Source organism: Microcaecilia unicolor, chromosome 6 (assembly GCF_901765095.1).
Source record: "Microcaecilia unicolor chromosome 6, aMicUni1.1, whole genome shotgun sequence".
Taxonomy (NCBI): domain Eukaryota; kingdom Metazoa; phylum Chordata; class Amphibia; order Gymnophiona; family Siphonopidae; genus Microcaecilia; species Microcaecilia unicolor.
The window spans coordinates 845,629-858,164 of record NC_044036.1 but is presented as its reverse complement, the minus strand read 5'-3'; the positions used below and the strand labels follow the sequence as shown (position 1 = coordinate 858,164).

Genomic DNA, 12,536 nt, shown 5'->3' with positions numbered 1-12,536 from the left:
CATTTTTAAAAATGTTTAATATGAATGTACTGGTATAGAATTGGGAATTGTTGAATTTTAACTGCCAGACCCTTGACCATTCTTCTAACGCTTGGATATCCCTTCTCATGGTTTCTACTCCCTCCAGGGTGTCCACTCTGTTGGCTGTCTTCATGTCATCCGCAAAAAGGCAAACCTTTCTTTCTTAACCCTTCAGCAATATCTCAAACAAATATATTAAACAGTATCGGCCCCAGCACCGACCCCTGATGTACTCCATTACTCACCTTTCTTTCCTCCAAGCAGATTCCATTTACAACCAAACTCTGTTGCCTGTCAGTCAACCAGTTTCCTATCCAGTTCAGCACTTTGGGTGTTCTGTTTCTGTTGGTGAGCCCTTAGGTTCCCTAAGGCCCCGCAAGGCCCCAGAGGACAGCCGAGCACCCCGAATCTTCACCCGCGGCGACCGCCGTTCACCGAGGGTTGAGCCCTCAGCTGCAGGCGGCCAGCAGGACTGCCGGAACCGCGGGGTGACGGCTGACCTGGCTGGTAGTCAGAACGCAGTCTTTAAGGGAGGACTAGCAGGGGCGGCTAGCACTCCGAGAGGGAACAGCGCTGTCTCAGAATGAGGGCGAGCGGACGGCTAGCCCCAGCACAGTCTCTGGAGGATAGCTGGCAAGGGCGGCCAGCAAGTAGCACAGTCTCTGGAGGATAGCTGGCAAGGGCGGCCAGCACGTAGCACAGTCTATGGAAGAGGGCTAGCAGGACGGCTAGCAAAAGCACAAACTCTGAAGGAGAGGCTAGCAGGACGGCTAGCAAAAGCACAAACTCTGAAGGAGAGGCTAGCAGGACGGCTAGCCAAAAGTCAGTCTCTGAAGGAGGGCTAGCAGGACAGCTAGCAGAAGGCACAGTCTCCGAGGGGGCTAGCAGGACGGCTAGCAGAAGGCACAACTCTGACGGAGAGGCTAGCAGGACGGCCAGCAAAAAGTACAGTCTCTGTAGGAGGGCTAGCAGGACGGCTAGCAGAAAGTACAGTCTCTGAAGGAGGGCTAGCAGGACGGCTAGCAGAAGGGACAGTCTCCGAGGGGGCTAGCAGGACGGCTAGCAGAAGGACAGTCTCTGTAGGAGGTTAGCAAGTAAACACAGGGAAACCCACTGTGACGGCTTCAGTAACCAACGAACCGGAAGCAGTGAGTTTCCCTGTTTCCAGGTTTAAATATCGCGCCGTCCCGCCCCCTCCCCGAGAGAGGAACCAACCAACCTGACCCCAGGAGGCAAGGGGCCTCGGGATTGGTCGGCCCGCTCTCCAGGCGGGGCCTCGGGACCGGCGCACCAATCCCGGGAGCGATGGGCGGAGCCTGTGCGCTGGTCCGCCCTTGGAGGCGTCGATGCAGGCGCCGCCATCTTCGTGGGCGCAACGCCCCGTTCCCTGAAGTCGGCGCTCGCCCGAGCGAGTCGCCGGTCCCCGCGACCACGTCGGTCTTCCCGGAGGTCCCCCTTCGCCACCCCGGGCGTCGCGGGGGTCGCTGAACCGCGCCCCCTCCACCTGGAGCACAGGTAGGACCGGGGAACGGGACATTGGGTCCTAAGTTAAGCCCTTTCAGCTTATTCATGAGTCTTCTGTGAGAGACAGTATAAAAAAGGCTTTGCTGAAATCCAAGTAGATTATGTCTAGTGCACATCCTTCGTCTAGTTCTTTGTTCACCCAGTCAAAGAAGTCAATGAGATTCGTTTGGCAGGATTTTCTTTTGATAAAGCCATGTTGCCTCGGATCCCGTAACCTATTGGCTTCTATAAAGTTAACTATCCTTTCTTTCTGCAGCAGCTTCATTGTTTTTCCTACCACTGATGTGGGACTTACTAGCCCGTAGTTTCCCATTTCTTTCCTGTCTCCGCTTTTGTGAAGAGGTACCACATCCACTTGTCTCCAATCCCGCAGATCCTCTCTCGTCTCTAAAGATCTATTAAATAAATCTTTAAGAGGTCGTGCCAGTACTTCTCTGATATCCCTCAGTATCCTGGGTTGTATCCCATCTGGCCCCATAGCTTTGTCCACCTTCAGTTTCTCAAGTTGTTTATAAACACTTTCTTCTGTGAACGGTGCAATATCCACTCCATTCCCAGATATTCCTTTGGCAGCTGACCGTGGTCCTACAGGATTTTCTTCCTTGAGCACCAAAGAGAAGTCATTGTTTAGCACATTAACTTTATCCTCATAATTATCTAAATAGGCATTCTCACTATTTTTCACTGTAGCAATTTTTTTTTGTTACATTTGTACCCTGCGCTTTCCCACTCATGGCAGGCTCAATGCGGCTTACATATTGTATACAGGTACTTATTTGTACCTGGGGCAATGGAGGGTTAAGTGACTTGCCCAGAGTCACAAGGAGCTGCCTGTGCCTGAAGTGGGAATCGAACTCAGTTCCCCAGGACCAAAGTCCACCACCCTAACCACTAGGCCACTCCTCCAATTTCATTCCTGTCTTTTCTCCTTCCCCCAATATATCTGACAAAGGTCTCATCACCTCTCTTAATATCTTTAGCCATTTTTTCTTCTGCTTTCGCTAGCTGTATTTTCCTCTTCGCTTCTTTGAGTTTAATCCGATAAACTTTTCTGTGATCTCTTGTTGCATTCTTCTGTATTTCTTCAATGAAACCTATTGCCCTTTATTTTTTTCAGACACTTGTTTGGAGAACTATATAGGCTATATGTGCTACCTTCCTTGCCTCTGGTTTCACCTCAGCACTTCTTTTCTCAGCATCATACTGATCCAGTGCAGCAAAGGAATTATACAGGGTCAAAGGTTGGGAGGTTGAATGCTTCTATTTCATGGGTCTTAATCTACCTGAGCGTACTGTGACCCATTTATTCCTCTGTTGCTTCATTCTCTGAGGCGGTGGTGGTGGTAAATTGGATGGGAACTGAGTAATCCTAGATGCTGTCACCTATTCTGTTCAATATCTACCTCAAGCTACTAGCTGAGCTGATTCGGTCAATGGACACTCAGTTGTACATCTATTCAAATGATGTGCAGCTACTCATACCATTGAACCTGACTTACCTACAGCCTTGAATAAACTGATCACTTGTCTAACATCAATTCAAGAATGGGCTAAACACAACAAACTGCCTGAACCAAAGTAAAATCGAGCTTCTCTGGGTCCCTAACACAAGTGGATACATACCTGACATCAAAATCACTTTTGGGAAGTATGAACTCCCCCTCAAATCACTAGTCAGGAACCTTGGAATACAGTTAGATTCAACACTCTGATTCCCCAAATCCAAGCAACCTTCAAGAGCTGCTTCTACTATTTGCGACAGCTATGCTGCCTCTCTCCTTACATCGAGAAGGTAAATCTTATCCCAGTTGTGCATGCCATGGTAACATCAAACCTGGATTACTGCAATGCACTATACAATGGTCTGACTACAAAGGGCCTGCACCAGCTCCAGTTGATTCAGAAAGCAGAAGCAAGACTCATAGAAGGTTGCAAGCAACGTGACCACATCACACCATTTTTGCAAAAACTTCATTGGCTACCAGTACAATACAGGGCTAAATTTAAAACTCTGTCTGATCTTCAAGGCCCTGAAAGGAAATGACCCCGAGTATCTGAAGAATAGGATGATTCTCCACACACCACCAAGGACACTAAGGTCCTCCCAAGGACTTTCACTAACTACACCCTCTCCAAAAGACATTACACGATGTGATACCCGCAAGTGAGCCTTCTACGGAGTAGCCCCCACACTCTGGAATGCATTGCCTGAAAGACTCCGCTTAACACAAGACTATCTCTACTTCAGGAAGCAGGTGAAAGAAAGCTTGGCTCTTCAACCAGGCCTTTAATGGAAGAAGTAATTAACTTATTAGTCTCACTCACACACACAAGGATTGACACGGGCTGCACATACTGCAGCAGGACATGTTTATCCACTCCTACCCTAGCTGAGATAATATTTAACCATCTCTCTGACTTCACGTGCAACTTTCTTCAAATCCGTCACCTTACTTTCAAATTCTTCCTATGTTCTTACTCATCTATATGTTACAAATTTGCCTTACCCTTCACTACCAATTATAATGTTCTATTACGTATTCTGTTGTCATTACAAGTAGTATACTATGCCATATTTTGTATTGTTACTTGAATATTTTTACTGCTGTAATTGCCTATTGCTCATGTTTGATCTATTCTTACTGTACACCGCCTTGAGTGAATTCCTTCAAAAAGGCGGTAAATAAATCCTAATAAATAAATAATTGTAGCCAATTCCTTCTTGAGGTTCTTCATCCCGTCTTTCATAGCAGATATTTGGAGACAGATAGGGCAAACTAATTTCCAGATGGTTTGCCTTAGGATTAAAGAAGAACATGTATTGCATTGAATAATGGTCATGTTGATGTGATTCATAATGAGTGCTAAAAGAGAATATGAAGAGAAACTTGCTACAGAGGCAAAAACTCACAGTAACAACTTTTTCAGGTACATCAGAAGCAGAAAGCCTGCGAGGGAAGCCATGGGACCGTTAGATCATGAAGGAGCAAAAGGGGCACTCAGGGGAGGACAAGGCCATAGTGGAGAAACTGAATGAATTCTTTGCTTCAGTCTTTACGGAAGAAGATGTTAAGAGATCTACCTGTCCTGGAAATGGTTTTCAAGTCTGATGATACAGAGGAACTGAGAAAAATGTCAGTGAGCCCGGAAGACGTGCTGAGCCAAATCAACAAATTAGAGTAGTAAATCACCTGGACCGGATGGCATACATCCAAGGGTACTCAACTCAAGCATGAAATTGCTGATCTGCTGTTAGTAATAAGTAACCTGTCATTAAGATCGGAGGGTGGCCAATATGACGCTGATTTTTAAAAAGGGTTCCAGGGGTGATCTGGGAAATTACAGACTGATGTCAGTGCCGGGTAAAATAGTGGGAAGTATTATAAAGAATAAAATTACTGAACACATAGACAAACATGGTTTAGTGGGACAGAGTTAGCATGGGTTGAGCAAAGGGAAGTCTTGCCTCACCAGTTTGGTTCATTCCTTTGAAGATGTGAATAAAAATGTGGATAAAGGTGAGTCGTGATGTAGTGTGTGTAGATTTTCAGAAAGCTTTTGAGAAAGTTGCTCATGATAGACTCTTGAGAAAATTAAAGAGTCACAGGATAGGAGGCAAGGTTCTGGTGTGGATTAGGAATTGGTTATTGGACAGAGAGTAGGGCTAAATTGCCGTTTCTTTCAGTGGAGCGTGACTAGTGGAGTGCCTCAGGAATCACTACTGGAACCAGTGCTATTTAACATATTTATAAACCATGTTTGTCTGTGTATATATTATAAATGGTCATTTCTCACAATGGAGGAGGATGGATAAGTGGAGTGTTGCAGGGATCAGTACTGGAATTGGTGCTATTTAACATATTTATAAATGATATGGAAATCAGAACAATGAGTGAGGTGATTAAATTTGCAGATTACACAAAACTTTCAGAGTTGTTAAAGCACATGCAGACTGTGAAAAATTGCAGGAAGACCTTAGGAAAATGGAAGACTAGGCATCCAGATGGCAGATGAAATTTAATGTGGACAAATGCAAAGTGCTGCACATTGGAAAGAATAATCCAAATCATAGTTACCTGATGCTATGGTGCACTTTAGGAGTCGGCACCCAAGAAAAAGATCTAGGTGGTGGTGTAGGTAATACACTGATATCTTCTGCTCAGTGTGCGGCGGCGGCCAAAAAAGAAAACAGGATGGTAGGAATTATTTAGGAAAGGGATGGCAAATAAGACCAAAAATGCTAGCCTCTGTGTCGCTCCATGGTACGACCTCACCTTGAGTATTGCGTTCAGTTCTGGTCGCCGTATCTCAAAAAAGATATAGCAGAATTAGAAAAGGTTCAAAGAAGAGCAACCAAAATTATAAAGGAGATGAAACTCCTCTCATATGAGGAAAGGCTAAAGAGGTTAGGTCTCTTCAGCTTGGAAAACAGACGGATGAAGGGAGATACTATTGAGATCTATAAAATCCTGAGTGGTGTAGAACGAGTAGAAGTAAATCGGTTTTTTTACTCGTTCCAAAACTACAAAGACCAGGGGACACTCAAGTATTTTTTCACTCAACTAGTGGTTGGGCTCTGGAACTCTTTACCAGAGGATGTAGTAACATCAATTATCGTATCTGAGTTTAAAAAAGGTTTGGACAAATTCCTGGAGGAAAAGTCCATAGTCGGCTATTAAGACAGACATGGGGAAGCTACTGCTTGCCCTAGGATTGGTAGCATGGAATGTTGCCACTATTTTGGGTTTCTGTCAGTTACTTGTGGCCTGGCATGGCCACTGTTGGAAACATGATACTGGGCTAGATGGACCATTGGCATTATGGCTATTCTTATGTTTATATCCATCCGCCCCTGCACACACCATCCACTTTTATTTCCAGCCGTGCACAGTGCGCACACACACACCTTCCACCTTTGTTTCCTGCCCCTCTCCCCCCGCAGAGTGCACACACACCCACTCACCTTTATTTTCAGCACCCTCCCTCTGCACAGTACAGCCCCCACCTTTGTTTCCAGCACACTACATCATCGTGCCTACCTTGAAGGGCTCTGGTGGTCTAATGCCCTCTTTGGCACCACCACTTCTTCATAATGGCTGCCGAGACTTTCTGTGGCAGTCTCGCGGGTCTCGTCTGCCATTTTTGAGATGCTGCCATGCTGGGCAGAACAATGGGCTGGAAACAGTGGGGTGCTTTCCTGCCCCTGAAGAGGCCAGTAGACCACCAGGGCTCATTAAGGTAGGTCCAGGGAGGCAGCCAGCATGACGGTGTACTGTTTCCAGAGTGTTACTATTGGAATGTTCAAAAAAATGTCCCCATTTTGTCTGTAATTGCCACAGTAGCAGTTACCATGTCACTCTCAAGGAGAGAGGCACTGGGCCCCCTACAACTCTGGATCCTTAGGCCACTGCATGTTTGCACAAAGTCTTAAATACTCTTGGAGCTTATTCTACATTGTGGTCCCTGTAATGGAAACAGTAGGTGTAGAAGTCTCAGTGTAATGATATGCAGTCGCAGAGGGAATGCATAATTGTTCTGCAGTTTCTAATAGTAAAGAGCGTTTTGGAATATACATGTTCAAACTGTTAACAAAATACATTGTTACATTAGCATATACATGTTGATTAATCAATTACAAAACTTTAAAATTCACTCTCTGCGTCACTGGCAACCAGTGGAGCTCCTTCAAGATAGGAATGATATGAGGTCTACTCCCATAATGAAATGTGCACCTGCATTCTGGATGAAGTGCAGAAAATTGTGTGTGGGAGCTTCTCTAGGCTTTGTCAAAGCCTCTCACACAATATTGCATCAGCCTGTCAGTGTCTATGCTCTTGCTTTTTCTTGAGGATTCCCTCCTTGATAACATATCTTAGTCAGTGTTCCTGTGACAGAACCCTGCTGAGGAAGGACTCAGGAGAAGATACCAGCTAAATGGCAATAATCTGAGACTACAAGTCCAGGCCTCAGGAAGGGTATAGATGAAGAGGGATACACAGCAGATATTAAGAATGTAAGCCTGTGAGATAAGTAACAGGAGTGGTAGCACATTGCACCAAATTCTTGATAACATGTAGAAGGAAATATGAATTACTAGACTCCACCCCCTTCTGCTTTTGTTCCTTTGCCATATTCTCCCAAAACAAAATAACAGCAAGTTGTTTCCATGGAATGTTTCAGCTTGCGTCCTGTTCCCAGTAAATAGTGAATAACTCATAATATACAACTGTGTTTTTTTTCTAGATGGAGAGCGGCAGTCCTACAGAGAGTGAAGAGAGTGGCCATCACAATGGCCTGCCAAGTCATCCGGATCAGACTAATAACTTTTCACTATCACTGGAAGCAGAGCACAGGTGAGGGGGTTCTGTGAATAGAAAAGAAGAGAAAATGGTAGCTTGTCACTGTCATTGGATGTGGAGCACAGAGAATAGGGAGGCAGATAGAGCAGCAGCTTCTTACTGTAAGTGAGGGGCCCAGAGACTGGGCAGGAGGAGAGAGTAACCTCCTTTCTTCTGCCAATTCTCTGTTTAGTAACTTTTCTCTGTTGATCCGCAATAATTTGGTTGTTTAAGTGAACTATGCTATTAGCTATGTATATTATATATATATATATATATATTTTTTTTTTTTTTTTTTTTTTGCATACTATTTAGATGTGTAGTAGTTGTATGAGAATTCCTTTCATTTTCTGCTTGTTCTCCATCATTCATTGTTGTGGACTGTACAAGGTTTAGGGTTTTTTCCCCTTCTGTTTTTGTAATGGCCAGTATTTCCTTTTTCTCTTTGGTTTTGAATTCTTTACTTCTTTACAAGTGAATTGTCCTTGGAATAATATTTTAAATTTCTATTAAATTAAAAAAAAAAATGAATGAGCCCTTTCCTCCCCCACCTGCATTGCCACTGAGCCATCATGCCGGCCTAGAAACGTAAACTGAATTTGTTGAGTAACTTGTCCTTAATCTCCAAATATTATGATATAAAGGATCCTTGGAAATGTGTGAGTTAATTTGCAGCATATTTCCAAAGAGGCTGTGAGTCTGGGAGATGATAGAGATGACATTTCTGTGATCCTGCTGTGGTTCATGCAGTTTATATAGTACTTACAGAGGAGAAATAACCCATTTTACTTCTTTTCACTGAAGGTTATTGAAAGAGATGGGTTGGCAGGAAAACCCTGACAATGAAGAGAGCTACCTGCCACTCACTGAGGAGGAGCTCCGTGAATTTCAGCTGAAATCTGAGCAGGTATGGGCAGTCCTACTGGTTAGTGTCACTTCCCCATATTCATGCGTAGCTAGAGCATATTGTCCTCTTCATAGATCTGCTTTTCTGTGTTGACCTTGTACCTTGGCTCCAGCACGCACTTCTGCGGTTCCTTCTTCTGTCACCTGTCTTCCATCAACATCTATAACATACATGATTTCATGGGCAGTCACACGATAGATTGTTGAAAAGCTCCTCAGAGCTTACAGCATAATAAAAAACAATTTAAAACTTAAGCAGTTATTGAGTGGAGGAAATGTGATGTCAGCCTAGTGACCTGACTAGTTTACAGTTATTCATCTCTGTTGCTGCCAGGGATTCTAGGAGCTCTGCTTCAGTTTCCATCTTTTGGCTGGAAGGAAATTGCCAGGGAAATATAATAGGCCGAACAACATAAATGTTAAAAGCAGATGGAATTCCATGCAAAAATAGTATGTTGTGCAAAATGATTCTATAGTGTGTACTGAGAGAAATAAGGCTAGCGCTTTTGCCACTGAGCTGTTCGTGGAGTCTCAGAAAAAGCCAATAGTCTTACTTATTACTTTTATTTTGTAGCTGAGAAGGAGCAACTTTCAGAGGAATGGATCCCAGAGGACCCGCTGCTCTGACCTGTCTTTTATCTGGAGAAGCACTTTGCAGTCCGAACTCAGCAAGGAGTCAGACACAGAAACCAGTAGCAGTGAAACATCAGATGATGATGCCTGAAGAGGACAGGAACAGAGGAGACGGATGAGAACTATAATGGCAGTTTGCACGCACTGAAAAGGCAGTGTGGACTACTTTTCTGCAGGAAACCTCCTTTCTTATTTTTTTAAATTCAGTTCTTTTGCAGAAGGAAATAATCATTCTAAAGAGGAAGACAAGTTTGGCCTTTTGCAAATCATTTATTTGAAGTTTATTTTTCCCTTTCTGTGCTTTGATGGAGAAATGTTTGACTTAAGTAATATAAGAAAGTGTTTAGAGAATACACAGCTATGTGAAAACAGGCAGTAAGGTCACAGCAACAGTCCTGCACACTTTCTGTATTTTTTTTTTTTTAATATATGCAGCCTGCTTATCCTCTTCAGAACAAATGTGCTTGCTGTGTCCTGACTTAATAGTTTTGGGGGACAGACAGTCTCCTTTAAACTTTGGGTGGGGGGATGTGGCATGCTATGCTGCTTCTTTCCTTCTCTTTTTATGTACTAGCCACTGGTTGAGCAAGAAGCATACAATCCTAGAAACATTGCAAGGATTCGTTTTGTTACTGGTGGCAAATGTACATATTTTCTATTCTCATTGTTCATTAATTTTGAAAGATGGCGTTCTTGCAGCTGATCTGGTAAGCATGTGTTACACAAGAGTTGCACCCTTGTGCTGTGCACAAGTTTCATTCCTGGGTGCTGTGGATAATGTATAATATGACTGGTGCAGGAATCTCTTTGCACCATTCTGTGACCCTCCGTATGGTTTGTGCTATGCAGGAAGTGTTGTGGAGGGGTTTATTGATACATTATAAAGTTTGGGACATTCAACTGATTAAGTGGGTAGGGTTCCTTGTCTGCGAACTCTGCGCTTCATAGTCCCTTCTAATAATATTCATGTTCTGCTTCTCTTTGGAATACAAGAAATTCCCTAGAGCTTAGATGAGTTCTCAGCTTTTCTGCAAATGCTCTTGAAGAGGTTTTGCTCATACTATGGAGCTGAGGTAAAGTTGCTGAGCTCCACATGGGTCCTGTCCCCTCAGGAGGCAAATAACAAATGCACGATGTCACCTATGGAATTGGGGAAGTTTCCAAAGTGGCCCCCCTGCATGTGAAAGCTGAAAATGCAGAGCCTGTGCTGGAGAAGTTCAAATAAAAAGAACTTGCTGTCTTCTGGGGGGGCGGTGGACATGGGAAAGTTGTAATCTGCTCAAGCAATTGCTGGCCATCGCAAAGTGACCAATTACATTGTTTATTGTCTTCAGTTTCAAGCCAATACTTTTTTCCTTTCTTTTTTTGTGTGCTGAGGAACTTTGTCACTGAACTGGGTATTCAAACTGTTCCCTTCTTTCTTTCTTTTTGGGTGCACCTGTAAAATATACAGATATAGGGATTGATTGTGCCGGACTTGTAGCCTTGATATTCAGGGTGGATTGTAAAATAACATTTTTGTGAAGATTTCAGAAAAAGAATTTAAGATTATTTTGATAACCTTATTTACAGATTTAAAAATGTGATCGTATGAATCTGTACAAGGGGAGAAAACTACTGCATTGGAAATAATTTGGAATAAATATTTTGCATCAGTTTACCAAATTCCTGTGTGATTATTATCAGAAACTTACTAATAGATCTCGAGAGATAGATTAACAAATCCAAACTAATATAACCAAATATATTTTCCATCAGTCAGTGCAGAATCTTCCTCTCTCCGGCTTCATATCATGACCCCTTGTCTTTGAATTTCTTTTTCTATTTATAAATAGTGTGGTTGCTATGTTAGACCACTTGATTGCAAAGAAATAAAGGTTGGTAAATAAAAATATGATACCTTTTTATTGGACTAAATACATTTCTTGACTGACAGAATGAGAACTGAAGAGGTGCACCCAGTGGTGTGCTGGAGCCGGCTTGCACCGGCTCACAAGAGCTGGTTAAATTTTCTTCTGACTTGCGAGCCGGTTGTTAAAAAGCACCAAGCCGGCTCTCCTCCCTCTCTCCGGATCCGGTCCCTCACCGACCTGACTCTAAGTCACCCTGCTCTTGTCCTTCAAATTCTTCGGGGCAGGCAGTCTTGCCTGCCCGCTGCCAGCGCTGGCTCTCCCCCGCTGCCGGTTCGCGCTTTAAAAATGGCCGCCGAGACTTCTGCTGAAGTCTTGGAGGCCACCCTTGTAAGTCTCGGTGGCCATTTTGAAGCACGATCCGGCAGCAGGGGAGAGTCAACGCTGACAGCGGGCAGGCAAGAGTGCCTGCCCCGAATAATTCGAAGGACAAGGCAGGGTGACTCAGAGTCAGGTCGCTGAGGGACCGGATCCGGAGGGAGGGAGGAGAATTCGCTGAACAACTCGGGAGGGGGTAGCAGGGGAGAGAAGGGAGTCGCTGGGCATGGGTGGATGGATGGAGGGGAGAGAAGGGTTGCTGGGTATGGGTGCATGCAGGGGAGAGGAGGGTCGCTGGGTATGGGTGCATGCAGGGCAGGGGGAGAGAAGGGTCGCTGGGCATGGGTGGATAGAGGGCAGGGGAGAGAGAAGAAATGCTGGACATGGATGGAGGGGAGGGAAGAGTGAGGAAGGAGATGAGATGAGGGAAAAGGAAGAGAGGAGAAAAACTGCACATGGATGAAGAAACTAGGCAGAAGCTGAGGACCAGAAATGAAGAAGAAAGGAGGAAAGGAAAGAAATAAATGGAAAGGAAGCCCTGGAAACGGAGTTAAGAGGACAGATAGCAGCAGAATCGGATACTGGGCCAGTATGATCAGAAAAACAGTCACCAGACAACAAAGGTAGAAAAAAATCATTTTATTTTCATTATAGTGTTTGGAATATGTTCACTTTGAGAATCAGGTGCTCAACATCAAAAGTTTATATTTATTTACTTATTTATGACATTTTATCGCACATTAAACATGAGTTAGATTGGAACCTGGGATCATTTAATTTTTTTTTTCCTGGAGTAATGCATTGCCCCCTCCCCCCCCCCCCCCCCCCAGGCTCATTCCCTGGCTATAGCCAGCTCTGCAATTTGGGGGGGGGGGGGCACAGAGGG

General features: G+C 44.3%; 1 protein-coding gene across 1 annotated transcript in view; it reads left to right on the top strand.

Annotated features, from left to right (window-relative positions):
- GPBP1L1 (GC-rich promoter binding protein 1 like 1) overlaps nt 1-11,087 on the top strand; it is a 115,850-nt gene extending 104,763 nt beyond the window's left edge. Inside the window, exons 9-11 of the mRNA XM_030205717.1 lie at nt 7,789-7,898; nt 8,688-8,790; nt 9,364-11,087. Coding sequence (XP_030061577.1) covers nt 7,789-7,898; nt 8,688-8,790; nt 9,364-9,513 — 363 coding nt within the window. The 3' untranslated portion in view covers nt 9,514-11,087. The remainder of the gene's footprint in view (nt 1-7,788; nt 7,899-8,687; nt 8,791-9,363) is intronic.
- The last annotated feature ends 1,449 nt before the right edge of the window (nt 11,088-12,536 follow it).